The sequence below is a fragment of the Acanthamoeba castellanii genome (assembly GCF_000313135.1).
Source record: "Acanthamoeba castellanii str. Neff unplaced genomic scaffold scf7180000084762, whole genome shotgun sequence".
NCBI classification, from domain to species: domain Eukaryota; phylum Discosea; order Longamoebia; family Acanthamoebidae; genus Acanthamoeba; species Acanthamoeba castellanii.
The window spans coordinates 462140-477405 of NW_004457518.1; the positions used below are offsets into that span (position 1 = coordinate 462140).

The 15266-nt window shown below is 58.5% G+C and overlaps 9 protein-coding genes across 9 annotated transcripts; 6 read left to right on the plus strand and 3 right to left on the minus strand.

The window, feature by feature from the left end:
- Positions 1 to 704: 704 nt before the first annotated feature.
- ACA1_236630 (uncharacterized protein) lies at positions 705 to 3140 on the minus strand (the record flags this gene model as incomplete). The annotated part of the gene is made up of 11 exons (XM_004341091.1): positions 705 to 805; positions 890 to 991; positions 1084 to 1168; positions 1257 to 1385; positions 1475 to 1566; positions 1648 to 1879; positions 1987 to 2110; positions 2212 to 2327; positions 2418 to 2443; positions 2623 to 2670; positions 2906 to 3140. 11 exons carry the CDS (start codon positions 3138 to 3140, stop codon positions 705 to 707), a joined length of 1290 nt encoding a protein of 429 aa, XP_004341139.1.
- A 270-nt stretch (positions 3141 to 3410) lies between these two features.
- ACA1_236640 (uncharacterized protein) lies at positions 3411 to 3847 on the plus strand (the record flags this gene model as incomplete). The annotated part of the gene is made up of 2 exons (XM_004341092.1): positions 3411 to 3435; positions 3663 to 3847. The coding sequence occupies 2 exons, from the start codon at positions 3411 to 3413 to the stop codon at positions 3845 to 3847; spliced, it is 210 nt and encodes a 69-aa protein (XP_004341140.1).
- Positions 3848 to 4163: 316 nt separating this feature from the next.
- Positions 4164 to 7216, plus strand: ACA1_236650 (Calciumbinding mitochondrial carrier protein; the record flags this gene model as incomplete). Its single annotated transcript, XM_004341093.1, has 7 exons — positions 4164 to 4439; positions 4665 to 4953; positions 5022 to 5161; positions 5277 to 6077; positions 6164 to 6350; positions 6622 to 6899; positions 6986 to 7216. The coding sequence occupies 7 exons, from the start codon at positions 4164 to 4166 to the stop codon at positions 7214 to 7216; spliced, it is 2202 nt and encodes a 733-aa protein (XP_004341141.1).
- A 151-nt stretch (positions 7217 to 7367) lies between these two features.
- Positions 7368 to 9059, minus strand: ACA1_236660 (Fbox domain containing protein; the record flags this gene model as incomplete). Its single annotated transcript, XM_004341094.1, has 8 exons — positions 7368 to 7650; positions 7737 to 7816; positions 7896 to 7976; positions 8132 to 8286; positions 8350 to 8496; positions 8580 to 8736; positions 8837 to 8954; positions 9025 to 9059. The coding sequence occupies 8 exons, from the start codon at positions 9057 to 9059 to the stop codon at positions 7368 to 7370; spliced, it is 1056 nt and encodes a 351-aa protein (XP_004341142.1).
- A 268-nt stretch (positions 9060 to 9327) lies between these two features.
- Positions 9328 to 9858, plus strand: ACA1_236670 (universal stress protein (USP) family protein; the record flags this gene model as incomplete). The annotated part of the gene is made up of 2 exons (XM_004341095.1): positions 9328 to 9444; positions 9571 to 9858. 2 exons carry the CDS (start codon positions 9328 to 9330, stop codon positions 9856 to 9858), a joined length of 405 nt encoding a protein of 134 aa, XP_004341143.1.
- A 341-nt stretch (positions 9859 to 10199) lies between these two features.
- Positions 10200 to 10962, plus strand: ACA1_236680 (uncharacterized protein; the record flags this gene model as incomplete). Its single annotated transcript, XM_004341096.1, has 3 exons — positions 10200 to 10414; positions 10501 to 10685; positions 10769 to 10962. 3 exons carry the CDS (start codon positions 10200 to 10202, stop codon positions 10960 to 10962), a joined length of 594 nt encoding a protein of 197 aa, XP_004341144.1.
- Positions 10963 to 11081: 119 nt separating this feature from the next.
- On the plus strand, positions 11082 to 12072 carry ACA1_236690 (Peptidylprolyl cis-trans isomerase; the record flags this gene model as incomplete). Its single annotated transcript, XM_004341097.1, has 5 exons — positions 11082 to 11189; positions 11379 to 11433; positions 11507 to 11616; positions 11693 to 11765; positions 11855 to 12072. 5 exons carry the CDS (start codon positions 11082 to 11084, stop codon positions 12070 to 12072), a joined length of 564 nt encoding a protein of 187 aa, XP_004341145.1.
- A 697-nt stretch (positions 12073 to 12769) lies between these two features.
- ACA1_236700 (LIM domain containing protein) lies at positions 12770 to 15113 on the minus strand (the record flags this gene model as incomplete). The annotated part of the gene is made up of 3 exons (XM_004341099.1): positions 12770 to 12887; positions 12918 to 13031; positions 13120 to 15113. The coding sequence occupies 3 exons, from the start codon at positions 15111 to 15113 to the stop codon at positions 12770 to 12772; spliced, it is 2226 nt and encodes a 741-aa protein (XP_004341147.1).
- ACA1_236710 (uncharacterized protein) lies at positions 13270 to 14684 on the plus strand (the record flags this gene model as incomplete). The annotated part of the gene is made up of 1 exon (XM_004341098.1): positions 13270 to 14684. A coding segment is annotated over one exon (1415 nt), but the record flags the coding sequence as incomplete, so codon positions are not given.
- Positions 15114 to 15266: the final 153 nt, after the last annotated feature.

A 15266-nucleotide genomic window follows, 5' to 3' on the forward strand; every position in this document is an offset into this window, starting at 1 on the left:
CCTTCGTCGTGGTAGCTGGCGGCAGTGGTGGAAGTTCCGTGGCGAGGGTGCTGGGGGGAGATGCAGCATCTTCGAGGTGCGTAGCGGCTGCCGCTGCGGACTTCTTGGCGCGAACTGGCTTGTTGGTTGAGGAAGCTTCGCGCTGCAGCAGGCGGACGGCCTCCTTCAGCAATCGCAGCTCCTCTCGTAATTCCTTCGCCTCTTGCTTCCAATCTTTCTCAATTTGGTTCTCCTCATTCGAAATTTTCAAATTCTTCGAATTGGCTTGAGTGGCAAGCAGCCTGGCTTGGGAGACGAGACGAACAGAGGATGCACAGGAGGATGCAGAATGGATGGCCGGTGTGGGGAGAATGCGAGATGGGGCCAAAATCGATGATAATGATGAGACGGAACCTGATTGTTGTGGAACAGTAGAGCCCCACGGAGAGGTGTGCGCCTCATGAGGCAGATGAGCAGCGCTTGACCAGTTGTATCGGGCGAGCTTGCGTTCGTTTTGTCCGTTCAAGAAGTGTGCGGCCGCTGGTACTCTTCCGTCGGCAATTTCCGTCGCCAAAGCTGGAATTTCCAGGCAAACGGAGGACCGCACGATCTTCGCTCTTCAGCGCACCGCGAAGAGAGGCACTGATGAAGCAAGTTGGGTCTGTGTGGAAGCGCTTTCTTTGATTGGGTATGGCGAGTTAACATAGGGATCAGATAATGTGATATCACTTGCGGGTGGCCTCGTAGTGCATCTTGTCGATACACACGGCCAGAGCGAGGTAGAGGATCACGTCCTGACCTGGCGACACGTGAATGTCGTAGTCACCTGCGCGTATCGAGGCCGAACACACAGGTCAATGTGCGAACACGAAGGTGGTGGCGAACGAATGGAGTTGGTTGACGCCGGTACCGGTGGTCATGAAGGCGAAGTTGCGGCTGACGCGAGCTGTCTCGTATCTGCCCACCGAGAAGCTGGTATTCCAATCACCCCAAGAACCGTCGCACTTGATCACTGCGCATGTGTGCCGAGATGCGGTGAGAACTGGGAGCAAACACGCAACCAATTACGCTCAAAAGGCCTTGCTTGGTGGAGAGCGCGCGTACAAGACTTGCGGCAGGGGCGACAGTCCCGCGCTGTGGAGGGAGTGGCCATCCTGATCACGTACTCGACGATACCGAAGATGCTCGTCTGCACGGACGAACAGGCCGCCGGTGAGCACATCATATGCAAACGAAAGGTGGAGCGATATGGGCGATAGAACGGGCACGCCGCGTACGCGCTTGATGGAGCACATCTTGAACATGTGCTGACGCCTCTGGCCGCACTCATCGGTCAGGATGCTGTAGATCTTGAATTTGAGCGACATGAACTTCCAACACTCCTGCAGCAGGATCAACGGCTCGCCCTGTGAGATGGCCACGACAAATAAGAGCTTGTCAGCACAATGCAGCACAGCTTGCGCTGTTTCGAGCGTGAGCGTGAGAGGCGGCGCACCTGCATGTTGAGGATGGCGTATTGGCAGTCATGGAAGTGAAACAATGAACGGTTGATCTTACTTATTTGAAACCACGGCTGGCCATTGGGTCCTGTTGTCGGGCATCAACGTAAGATGGGAGCACTCAATTTCGCGTCTTCCCGCTTCTTTGCGCCAACTTGAGTTCTCGTACCCTGAATCGTGGCATCGCCGAAGCCCCAAAACTTCTCTCGAAGATTGAAGGCCGTGTGTTCGTTGTAGGTGAGGGCGCGGGTCGAGGTCATCTGGGCGCCGTTGTACCACACCTGATAGTGGTCGTTCCGGTGGAATGTCTGCGCGTGATTGTAGGCCTCCCGCATCTTGCGCTGTCGTTCGGCTTCAACTTGTCGCTTCCGCTCCTGCTCGGCCCGCTGCCTTTCCATTCTCTGCGCACGCGACACGACACATACGACACGGACCACAGCACACGCACAGCGGTCAGCATGCATTTTCGGATCACAGTCGCGGGCAACGGCGCAGGGGCTCGACTTACCGCGTCCAGGATGTGGTTGCCGACCGCGCGCATGGCCTCGGCCGCATCTGTGGCCAGCTCCATGAGCATGTGAAACTTGGGAAGGACCAACACCTTCGGTTCCTTCAGCAGCGCGTTGAAGTACCTGAAACGCGCCACCATCATTGGTTATTAGCGTGGTTCGGTATCACACATCAGCGCTCCATTGGCCGGCATGCAGTGCTTTGTTGAAGACGAGGCGTGTACCGCACGAGTTCCTTCTTTCGCCGGGCCATGTGCTCTGGCTTGGTGTGATCGGTGAACCACGGCGCTGGAGGAAAATCGGGCAGGGTACACTCGCGCAGGGCGGCACTGCTGACCAGCTGCGTAGGTTGTGATTGAGGGACGGTTGGCAACAAACAAGAGAGTGGTGAGCGGCATGGAGTCAAATGATGATTGCAGCCGCAGCGTACCTGATCATGGATCTTGCGCAGTTCGACTGTAGCGCTTAAGGGCGATGTGTTGCACGTCGCCCACCTGGAAGTGGATCTCGAACACCTACACAGCGATACATCATGGAGTGAGTGCCGCGCTGCTGTGAGCCGCGCGCCGGTGCCACCACACGCAAAGAAGACGGAGGAGGTGTCGTACGACAAAGGGCTTCTTCTCATCGCTCACCACTTCGGCGTTGGGGATCTTGACATGCACGGTCAACGGCGCTCCTGGCTGCAGTGATAGCGTAAATAACGAATAAACAATACAAGTAAATACAAATAAATAAATAACAAAATAAAGAAAAGGTATCTTACCTCCTGTTCGGGTGCGGTGGGCGCGGAGAGGAGAGTGGGGGCAGAGGGAGCGGCGTAGTGCACCGACGACGCGGCGACGGTAGAGACCACGCGAGGGCGAGAAGGACGCGACGACGGAGGCAAAGCCCCCGGCGAGAGAGGGTAGGCCGCACTTGTGGAGGCGGACAGGCCCGGCGATGCCGATGATGAAGGGCCGGCCGAGCCGGCCACGTAGGGGCCGACCACCGGGGGCGAGTAGAGCATCTGACCGGGCTGGGACAGAGGCGGCATCTGCTGGTACACTGCGGGCTGGTAGACGGTGGCGCCGTGCTGCACGGGTGCAGGCGAGCCTCCATTGCCGACGGGGGCGATCGCGGGCGGGTTGTACACGTAAGCCCCGGCGGGCATGTGGGTGTAGAAAAGGATCGGCGCAGATGATGAAGCAGAAGATGACGCGGATGAGATCACCACCGCTGGCGGATTGTATTGAGGAGCATCCATTACTGTGGTGGGTCGTGGTGGAAAGTGGCGTGTTATCGTAGATACGACAATCAAAGAGCGGGCGCACGAGCACGAACTTCGGCCTCTCTTTCGTGGTGGTTCCACGAAAACGACGTAAAAGGGGCAAGAAATTTTATTTTTTTATTTTTTATTTTCAAAAAATAAAGAGGCAACACGATGGACAAGGTGGCCGCTGAAGTGAGTACCCTCGCCGCCGCTTCATGCTTCCTCCGGTCGTGGTGCCTGACTCGTGAAGTGGCATCAGTACGCGGCTTCGGTGCGGGAATGGTACGGCTGGCACTTTCCGGAGTTGAGCAAACTCGTCCCTGATGGCGTCAGCTACGCCAGGTGTGTTCTGGCCATCGGTATGTCCTGTCCCTCGGCCTCATCAGAACCACAGAGGACCTCACCTTGGTCAACCCTGCGCAGGGTTTCGCGATGACGCGGCAACCGCCGACCTAACGGGCATCTTGACGGAAGAGGTGGCGACCACTGTCAGGGAGGCTGCCCTGTACTCCATGGGCACGGACATCACCGCAGCAGACCTACAGCAAATCCAAGAGTGCTGCACCAAGCTCATCGCCCACGCCCAGGAGTACCACCCCACCGACTAAACGAACACAAAGCTGGGCTGGTGCAAAAAAGAAAAAGTAAGAAAAACGGAATTTCTTGATTTGCGGACTTGGAGGAAGCCAAAGGTCCCAATCAATGAAGAAGACTTACGTCTGGGCCTTGGGGACGAGAGGCTCCCCGCCATTTTGCTCTCGTCTCTTCTTTGGTGTCAAGACCTCAACCGCCCGGCACCCTCCCAACCAGCAACTACTCTGCCCTTCTCTGTACGCTGCGAATCGAGAAAACAACCTAGAGAAGAGGAAGAGAAAGACAGATTGACGTGCACGCCGGACACCACAAATCAGTCACTACACAACAATGCGCAAGGGTCTCGTCGTACGAAGGTCGAGCACGGTTTCGTCACGCCTCCTGGGCGGTGGCAGGCAGGGAGGCTCGGCGTCGCTGCTGCGATTGCCCAGACGGTCGATCATCACCGACAACCAGCCCATTCGCACGCACGCGCAGGAAGAGGTCGCGTCGTCGAACGGCAGTTCAGGTGTGATCAAGCGTATCCTCGCCATCGGCGTGGGTGCCGGTCTGGTCGTGACCGCTCTCACTCTGCCACTTGCCGATGAGATCACCAATCGCGAAGAGGTACGCCATTTTGTCCTTCTCTCCCGTGCAGCCCAATTGGTGCTCGATTTCGGTTGTCGCGTAGTGCTGTGGGCGTGTAATCGATGAATCGTAGATTTTATAGACCAAATTCAACAAAAGATTTGGCAGTGACAGACAGCACCAAGAGTAGGGCCGGGCACGATCTAAACCCGTTAGATGTCGTGTTGTTGCGTTTGTTCGTTCGATCTGGTCTCCTACTTGTAGAAACCGCTGGCACTGCTGGAGAAGCTGTTCACCAAGTACGCCAGCGCGGAGCGCAACGGCGTAAAGTTCATGACGCGGCGGGACTTCATCGCCTCCATGATGCCGCCCGACAGCGAGCTCGGGCCGGCGCTCGCCCTGGACACCTTCCGCGAGCTGTTCCCCACCGACGACACCCTCATCTCCTTCTCCGAGTTCGTCCTCTTTGATGCCCTCTCCTCTTCGACCAAGAAGGCCCTTGCCACCTCTTTCCAGGTCTTCGACACCGACTCTGACGGTCTCCTCGCCAAAGGTACTCGATTCCCGCCGCCTACCTGCGCCAGGGCCTTGTGAGCTGACGGATCGCATCGCATCGCACAGACGAGTTCCGCAAGGTGGTGGCGTCGACGGGCGTGGGTCCGCGCCTGATGTTTGATCTGGACGACCCGTACTGGGAGCGCTACTTCGGCAAGGACGGCAAGGGCAAGATCAGCGAGGCTGAGCTTGGTCTCATCTTTGGCGTACGCCACACGCACGCACACACACACGCACGCACACACACGCACGCACACACAACACGCACGCACACGCGCGTACCAACCAACTCACGTTCTCTCTCTTGCGCCCTCTGTGCAGTCGTTGAAGGAGGGCATCCTGGCGCAGGAGTTCTCGCGCAACTCGTTCGAGAGCGACAAGAACGCGATCCCGATGGAGGCCTTTGCGCGCGTGCTGCTGGTCAACGCGCCCTCGACTCGCATCCCCAAGCGCGTGGTGGACAACCTCAAGACCGTGAGCGCGGCGTTCAAGGACGCCTCGGTCACCTTCGATCGATTCCGCGAGTTCAACATCTTCATCTATCGGCTGTCGGAATTCGAGCGGGCGCTCAAGATGGCGATGGTGGCCAACTCGGGCAACATCACGCGCGACGACTTCCGGCGCACCGCCCGAGTGTCCACTGGCGTCGAGCTCAACCCGTCCGAGATCGAGCTCGTGTTCCACCTCTTCGAGGACCAGAACAAGCGCGGCATGCTCGACTGCAACGCCTTCCTCGACATCATGGAGTTCAGGCGCGCCCGCCGGCTCTACGACATCCAGCAGCTCAAGGTCATCAAGCACGCCGTCAACCCCGGCCGCGCCATGGTCAAGGCCATGGAGAGCTTCGCCATCGGCGGTTTTGCCGGCGCCATCGGTGCCACGTTTGTGTACCCGATCGACTTGGTGAAGACCCGCATGCAGAACCAGCGCCGCACCAAGGGCGGCATCGTGCCGCCGGGCCGCGTCATCTACACGTCGTCGTGGGACTGCGCCGCCAAGGTCCTCAAGTACGAGGGCTTCAAGGGCTTCTACAAGGGACTGGGTCCCCAGCTGATCGGTGTCGCTCCCGAGAAGGCCATCAAGCTCGTCGTCAACGACTACCTGCGCTCGTGGTTTGGTCAGGTAGGCGTCGTCTTCATCTATTCGACTATTGCCGCCGAGAGTAAGTGATGCTGATCGTGCTGTGGTGTTTTGTGTGGTGCCTACAGGTGCAGGGCGCCAAGCCTGGAGAGATCTACTTCCCGCTCGAGGTTCTGGCCGGCGCCGGTGCGGGAGCCTCGCAGGTGATCTTCACCAACCCGCTCGAGATCGTGAAGATCCGCCTTCAGGTGCAGGGCGAAACGCCCGGCGCCAAGAAGTCGGCCTACCAGATTTGTAAGGAGCTCGGGTTCACAGGTAACCGACCTCACCTCCCCTTTTTCTCTTTCCTCTTGTGCGTGTGCGGTGGTGCGTGTGCGTGTGTTCTGCCCAGCAATGATACGGCGCCTACAATGATGACCACATTATGCACTTTCATGAACCACGTGTTATGAAGGAATTTCTCAGATGAACGTCTGAGGCCCACGATCATTCATTCTCGTTCTATTTGTTACTTTTTCTCAATTTTATTTATTCATTTACTCACTGATTTGTTACTAATTCTTTTCGCTTCTTCTTCGCGCCACAGGCCTCTATAGGGGAGCGTCGGCGTGCTTCCTGCGCGATATCCCCTTCTCGGGCATCTACTTCCCGGCCTACGCCAAGCTCAAGCAGTCGTTCAGGGACGAGGAGGGCCGCCTCTCCAACACCAACCTCCTGCTGGCCGGTTCGCTGGCCGGCGTCGCCGCCGCGTCGACCACCACCCCGGCCGACGTCATCAAGACGCGATTGCAGGTCGAGGCCAGGCTCGGCGAGGCCAGGTACAACGGCATCCTCGACTGCTTCGTCCAGGTGCTTAAGTCTGAGGTACGCCAACTCCCCTCGACACCGCCACTCCACTCTGCCCTATTAACCGCGACACACACGCACGCACGCGCACACACGATACACAGGGTCCGACTGCGTTCTTCAAGGGAGTGGTGCCGCGCGTGTTCCGCTCGTCGCCGCAGTTCGGCATCACGCTGCTGTCCTACGAGTTCCTCCAGGACATGTTCCACCCGGAGGACATCGTCGTGTCGGCACCCACCAACGCCCCCGTCGCCCAGGACGACATCAAGCCCGCGCCCTCTGTCATCCACCTCTCCGTCGCCGCCGCCGCTAAGGAGGAGGTCGAGGTCAAATAAGCCGCTGCCATGCTGCCCAGCTTGTGCCTGTGCCATCATCACACCCGCCATGATGAGCCCAGGCAAGAGGAGTGTAAAAGAACAAAGATGTATTGTGCCAACCAACCGAGCCCACGTGGCCGATGATGATATGAGACGACAATGGTGATGTTCAGCTGTCGTTGGCGATGTCTCGGGCAGCGGCCGAGGCGTGCGGGAAGAGTTGGTCGATGGCGCCCAGCAGGCGGGCGTAGTGGTCGGGCTGTTCGTCGGCCAGGAGGGTGACCTGGGAGCACAGGCCGCCCCACACGTTGGTCGCCACCTCTTCACAAGCCTTGTCCTGCTGCTCGGTCCGCTCCTTCTGCTCCCGCCGGTTGGACTCCACAACGCCGTGGAGATGCGCGAAGTCCGCGGCGGCCCTGGGCCAGTCGCCAAGGGCCACCAGCGTTCTGAACCTGGCGGTCACAACAATAAAAAAATGCGTGCCGTTGGTTTTGGGGTACCAAAACCACAACTACGATCGTCGTCGAGCGGATGGTACCGGTTGGTGTAGCAGGCCAGAAGGTGGAGATACTGTGTCTCTAGGCGGAAACGGGCGAAGGCGTTGGCGTCCCACAGGCTCTACAGTTACGACAACATGTAGGAAGCTATCAGCTGCTGATCCTCAAGTGGGGAAGAAGCCGAGCGGGCAGGAGGAAACCTGCTGCAGCTCAACAGCACGGTCGATCATGGGCAGCGCCAGCTCGGGCTTGTCGAGCATCATGTAGGCCACCCCGCAGTTCTTGGTACAGGTCACCAGGTGCATTTTGGCCCTGGAGACAACGCTAGCAGGCGCTGTCACGAAGTGCGTGGCCTCGAACTGGCACACACGACACAGTTGTTGTTGTCATATTGTGATGCACCAAGCAGAAATGACACAGCTGAATGAACACTCACCTCGTCGTGGGTGCGGATGGCCTTGCGGTAGTACTCGACGGCCAGCGATAGGTAGCCCAGCTGGCGTAGTGCAAAGCCCTTGCTGGACTGGGCCTCGATCAGCCCCAGGTACCATTCCAGGTACATCCGCCAGTCCCAATCCTCACCTTCGCTATCTGCATCTGCCTCACGACACCTGCAGGTCAGCCAAAGAACGAAGAAAAAGAACGAAGAGGCACCTGCGATGAGCCTCTCGAAGTAGTGGATGGCCAGCTTGCTGTTCTCGAGAGCATCTTCAAATCGGCCCTCGTGCGCGTCGGTGTTGTATTGGTTGAGCAGAACCTGGGCCTTGACTGACGGCCGAGGCTCTGCCGCGTACAAGGTATCTGCAATCCACACAAAGCACACAATCAATGAGGTCAGCTGGTAAGAGCTGGCCAATGCCCACAGGGGCGAAGGTGAATTGAACCGTAGAGGGAGGCTTCGTCGCGGTGGCCGCTGGTGGGCTCCTCGAGCGTGGTCTTGCGCCGTTGGAGCTCCTCCGCCTCTCTTTGTTCGCGCTCGGCGCGCTCGCGGTAGAGCTCCTTGTGCACCACGCGCGGCCGCTTCGGCCCCTCTTCGGCGCTCTGCTGGCCGTACCTGAGCGCGGCCGCCTAGGGCAGTGACCGTCAGTTCGCGCGCACTGAGTACTGGTGGGTGAGGGTCGGTTGGGGTAGAGGGTGGTACGGGGTAGGCGAGACGGAAGAGGTGGCGCCAGAGGCTGTCGGTGAGGGCGATGCGCCGCCACTCGGAGTGGACCAACTCGCACACAGCCAACTCCGAGGGGGTGAGGTACCCCAAGACGCTGCAGCCGTTTGGGTGGGGGGGGGGTGAACAAACGTCAAGCAGTGGTGTGGGAAGAGAAATAACCGTACTTGAGCACAAGCTCCTCCGGCAGGCCTCTCAACATGACTATTGTTGGGTTTAGTCTTGGCAGAAGCAGAGAAAAATTTTGATGTAGGAAAAGATAGTGGAGTCTTGAGGAAAATAAGGAGAAAATGGAGTTTCTCAGCAGGTTTCGTGCGAACTCACGCAGTTTTGCGTGATATACCATCATGGCAACCAATTGGACCCGATTTCCACACTTAAATAACTCTATCGGGACAACCAACCCAAACAGCACAGAAAGACAAGCCAACAAGGACAAGTGGCCCTAACAAACAAAAACAAATCACAATATGAAGTACTTACTCGCCGTGGATAAGTCGAACAGCACCAAGCATGCACTTGTGTGGATTCTGCAACACGCCAAGCCGATGATCACGTTTTCCTCACTCACATCTACCAGCTCCAACGTACCGCCACTTCACCTTACTTGCGTGCCCTCTAGGCCCTCGCCCACGTGTCTCACCTGTGCGTGTGCGCTGTGTGCAGCCAACGTTCTGGAAGTGCCCTGCATCGACTCGGACTGGCGAGCCCAGATGCGGGGAGAAGCCCTGCTCAAGCGATTAGGCAACACGCTCGAGAAGCACCAGGTCCCCTACACGGCCGTGATCCGCCACGGCGACGCGCGCAAGAAGCTGCCCAGCCAGGCCAAGAAGCTGGGCGTGGACGTGATCGTGATGGGGCGCCGGGGCGTGACCGCCGACAAGAAGTCCCCGGTGGGCAGTGTGAGCCAGTACGTGGTCGAACACGCGCCGTGCTCCGTTGTCATCATCAAGGAGGACAAAGACCTGCCATCTTCGACCGAAGAGCAAAAGCCCGAATAAAAATGGCCGACTACAACTTGTAAATGTATCCATAAACTGTCCGATCGACAGCTTGCTGAACTGGTTGTGGTCTTGCACTTCTCCTTCTCTGCGCCCTCCTCACCACGATGCTCCGCTTCGCCCAAGGGGATGGAGGCGAAATTCCGAGCGTTAGTGCAGAGAAAGGTACGCCATCGGCGGCAGCGAGCGAGAAGGGGAAGGAAGCACTGAGAATCGAATACCCTACCCAACGACCACAACGCAACGACCACAGTAAGGAGACGCAGAAGGAGAAGGAATAGAAAGTGTGTGGACGCACAACCAACAGAATCAGAGAGAGAGAGAGAGAGCAGAAGAAGAGAATGCAGGCGGTGAAGACGGGCGCGCACGGGTTCAAGAAATTCTACGACGGGGTGCAGTATGTGCTGGAGATAGAGCCGGTGCTCACCATACGGCGCATTATATGGATAGTGTTGGGCGGGTGGGTGGTGGCCGGGTTGTTTCTCTTCGCCGGCCTGGTCCTGTGCCTCACCATCGTGGGCATTCCCATGGGCCTCGAAGCTTTCCGCTGGGCTATGTGCGTTCCTCACATTCTTGCCCACATGTGCCCACCTTGCAAATTGGTTAATATGCAACACCTCACACGTGATTGGCTCCTTTTAGTTGGGCCATTCTGCCGATCGGATTCAAGCCGGTGCCGATCCCGCCCGAAGAAGCCACATCGGACTTGCACCGACCTGGCACCACCTACAACACCGCCGCCAATGTCATCTGGCTGGTGTGCTTTGGCTGGCTCATCATTCTATCCCTCGTCATGGCCTTCATCAGCAACATCATCACCATCATCGGTACGCACCCTCACCAGTCCACCCAGACGATTGGACATACTGTTCTGAACAGCGACCGCCGTTGGGTCGTGTGATCAGTGCAGGCATCTTCACTGCGGTGCAGTTCGCCCGTCTGTCCAAGTTCTCGGTGTGGCCGTACGGCATGAAGATCGTCAGCAAGAAGAGCCTTAAGCGCAAGCGCAAGGAGGAGCGTGAGCGCGAGCGTGCGCAGCGGGTGGAGATGGGCGTGGCGGGCCTGAGCGCGGCACAGACCACCACACAGGCACAAGCCTACTGAAATTCTGTAGATATTCAAGAGTTTCTTTGCCTTTTCTTTTTGGCCTGAAGGTTTTGTTTGTTGTAGCTCTTGATCGAAGCACGAGACACGTGAGCCATCTATCTATCAATACATTGAAGATGTGGAAGAGACTGTTCACTACCAATGCCGCTCCCGTCACGGCGAACCCCCGCGTGTTCTTCGAGGTGACTCGCGAGAACAAGCCTCTCGGCAGAATCGTGATGGAGGTACGATCACGTCTCCCTTGGCGCTAAAACTGGGACAGGCCAGTACTGCTTTAGTGCCGCGCTGGCAATCACATTACTGCGGAAGTCAGCATTACCAAAATCGTTCAAATTGCTTGATTCGTCATGCTCTCGTCTAAATTGTGCAAATGAGATTATTAATTCAGTCATTCATTCATTTGATGCACGCAGCTCTACAAGGACAAGACGCCCAAGACCGCCGAGAACTTCAGGGCTCTCTGCACCGGTACTTTAACTCCCAACACTGCACCAGAGGTGAGAGTGCCTTACCCCGGGCTGTGTTTGTGTGGCGAGTGCAGGCGAGAAGGGCGTGGGATCGATCGGCAAGCCCCTGCACTACAAGGGCTCCATCTTCCATCGCGTTATCCCCAACTTCATGATCCAGGGTGGCGACTTCACCAACTTCAACGTATGTTGTCTCGGCGCGCCTGCCAACCGCAGCATTGCTGTACTTTGCGTGACTCGTGGCGTCTGCTGTCCCCCAGGGCACTGGTGGCGAGTCCATCTACGGAGCCAAGTTCGCCGACGAGAACTTCGTGATGAAGCACGTTGAGCCTGGTATTCCTCCGCACCAACCACTCAAGGCTCCTCCTTCTACAAAGTCGCTGCTGTGCTGTTAACACCGGACGCCACGATATACACAACAGGCACCTTGTCGATGGCCAACGCTGGTCGTAACACCAACGGCTCGCAGTTCTTCATCACCACCGTGCCCACTCCCTGGCTCGATGGCCGCCACGTCGTGTTCGGCAAGGTCGTGGAGGGCATGGACGTCGTCCAGAAGATCGAGGCCGCCAGGAGGGACAGCAATGACAGGCCCCTCGAGATCATCAAGATCTCGGACTGCGGCGAGCTCAAGCAGTAGAACAATGACAAGTGACCTGCGCCTGCAACGTTAACGACAAACAACAACTCTTTGTTATGACCCCTACTTGAGCCTTACAGTGTACTCTTGGATGGTGGCGTAGGTGTGAGCGCCCGTGAATCTGAACAAGACCAACTCCTGGAGAGTAGTTGGTGGCTGAGTGTTCCCCAACAAGGCAAATGGTAAGTCAGGCGAAGAAGGCCCCAGACAAGTGATGGAATGTTTAACATTGCCCTGTTGAGAGATAATATAGAGAGTAGTGGTGACTATAGAGAAGGTGTAGTTTTAGAAGAGAGATATATTTTTCTTATGGATTTCTTCCATTTATCTGTTTGCCTGAGCTCCAGTTACTCTGGTATCTAGGGAAGCCTTGGTTGACTGTAACATGCCCAACATTATGACTGTGTCTTGCTTGTTGGGGAGTACAGTCAGGTGGGTGGTTTATGAAGAATGCACCAATGTGGGTGGTGTGTGGTGTGCTCCTTTGAGGTCATGGGAATGGACAATGTGGGTGGTGAAGGCCAAGTTCAGCAGCCAGTCAGCCCAGTTCAGTAGCACATGGCTGTACATCATGCTCCAAGATTGAGCAGGCCTGAAGTGTGCAGCAGCTTTGGGAAAGGAGAGTTTGTATTGTGTTCAAAGGATAGAACAAATAAATAAGAATAATAATAATGGTACTTGGTGGGGCGTGTGCGGCTCACTGCTGTTGAGCGCGCATGGACTTCTGTTGGTTCCACTCCTCCACAGGCGTCTGGCCGCCGAAGCCCGACGCGTAGTTGCCCTTCAGCTTGAAGAGCTGCTTGAAGTGCGGCTTGCTACAAGGAGGAGGAGTAGATTAAGTATACCTGGAGGAAGAGGACGAGAGCTTGCAGAAGAGGAGGAGAGGAGCGTACCAGTAGAGCTTGCCCTCAAGACCAGCGTAGTTGCCCAGGGAGAGGGTCTTGTTGCAGTGCGCGCATCTGATGTGCAACGATGATCACATACCAGAGTAAGCGAGTGCACACAAAGCGCGTCACCGCACACACTGCGTTTAACACTGTTGGGTACCGGAAGCAGAGCTTGTGGAAGATCTTGCCGTCGGCCGAGAGCTTTTCGTTGATGTAGACGGTCTTGGCGCACACGGCGCACGCATCGCCGCGGACTGTGATCTTCTTGTTGGCCGTGGCCGGGCTCGGGGCGGCCGACACCGGTCGCTGGATGCCGCTGCCGCCGCCGGCCGTGGTTGCTGGGATTGAGGGCGCCGACGCGGCTCGCGGGACGCCGCCGTGGGGACCGCGCTCGATAACCGTTCCAGCCTTGACCGTCTCGCGCGGGTGCGGCTCCGACGTCGTCGTCGACCCCGGGGCGTCGCCGCCGCTCTCCTTCCTGCGCTTGCGCTCCTCCTCGATGAGGCGCATCTCCTCTTCCTTCTTGCGCGCCGCCTCGCTGTCGGCCCGCTCCTTCTCGCGCTCCTCCTCCTCGATCTTCTTCTTCCAGTCCTCCTCAGTGATCTTCACGCTGCGACGGTTGGCCAGCTTCTGCTGCTTCTCGCGCTCCTCCTTCTCGCGCTTCTCCTTCTCCTCCTGCTCGACCTTCTTGCGCCACTCCTCCTCGACGTTCTTGCGTGGCGTCTTGGCCAGCGCCTCCTCGCGCTCGATCTCCTTCTGGATCTTGTCGTCCTTGGGCTCCTCGCCGCTCAGGAACGCGCTCTCCTGCTTGCGCTCCTTGACGGCCTCGGCGATGCGGCGCATCTCCTCTTCCTTCTCGCGCGCCTTGTCGCTCTCCCTCTTCTCGCGCTCCTCCTCCTCGATCTTCTTCTTCCAGTCCTCCTCAGTGATCTTCACGCTGCGACGGTTGGCCAGCTTCTGCTGCTTCTCGCGCTCCTCCTTTTCGCGCTTCTCCTTTTCCTCCTGCTCGACCTTCTTCTTCCACTCCTCTTCAACGTTCTTGCGTGGCGTCTTGGGGAGGGCCTCCTCGCGCTCGACCTCCTTCTGGTGCCTGTCGTCCTTGGGCTCCTCGCCGCTCAGGAACGCGCTCTCCTGCTTGCGCTCCTTGACTGCTTCGGCGATGCGGCGCATCTCCTCTTCCTTCTCGCGCGCCTTGTCGCTCTCCTTCTTCTCGCGCTCCTCCTCCTCGATCTTCTTCTTCCAGTCCTCCTCAGTGATCTTCACGCTGCGACGGTTGGCCAGCTTCTGCTGCTTCTCGCGCTCCTCCTTCTCGCGCTTCTCCTTCTCCTCCTGCTCGACCTTCTTCTTCCACTCCTCTTCAACGTTCTTGCGCGGCGTCTTGGGGAGAGCCTCCTCGCGCTCGACCTCCTTCTGGTGCCTGTCGGCGCTGTCGTCGTCGGGACCCTTGAGGAACGCGCTCTCCTGCTTGCGCTCCTTGACGGCCTCGGCGATGCGGCGCATCTCCTCCTCCTTCTCGCGCGCCTCCTCGGCCCTGTCGCGCTCCTTGACCTCGCCCGTGAACATGGAGGCGATGCGACCCACCTTGGCGTTGCGCGCCAGCTGCTGTCGCTCCTCCTCCTTCTTGCGGCGGATCTCCTCCTCCTTGGCCTTCGATCCGCCCTCGTCGTCGCCCGACCCGATCTTGTTGCGCCACGCCTCCTCCTTCTCCTTCTGCGTCTTGGGCTTGTTGGCCACACCGCCGGCATTGGGATTGGGGGCGCTGGCCGCAGGTGTCGACGGCGTGTCAGCGGCGGCGGGCGCTGCCACGTCAGCTTCGGCGGCGGCCAGCTCGGCTTCCATGCGGGCCAGCTCCTCCTCCTCGCGGCGCAGGCGCTCCTCCTCGGTCTCCTCCGCGGCGGCGGGCGACGGCTGCTGCTGGCTCTGCTCGCGGGCCATGAGCTCCTTGAGTTCGCTCTCGACGCGCTCTTCCTCGAGGCGCTGCTCCTCCTCGAGCTGCTTGAGCTCCTCCTCGACGCGCCGCATCTCGGCCAGCTGGGCCTCCTCCTCCTCGAGGCGAGCCAGCTCCTCCTCCATCTCCATGATCTCCTCGAGCTCGCGCTCCAGGTCGGCTTCGCGCTGGCGCTTGCGCTCGAGCTCCTGGAGCTCGTCCTCCATGCGCTTGAGCTCGGCTTCCTCCTCCTCGAGGCGCTTGAGTTCATGTTCCTCCTCCTGCAGCCGCTTGAGCTCCTCATCATTGCCGGCCGCGGCCTGCGCGACGGGCTTTGCTTCGACCGCCGCCGCCGCGGGCGCGGGCGTGGGCGCGCCATC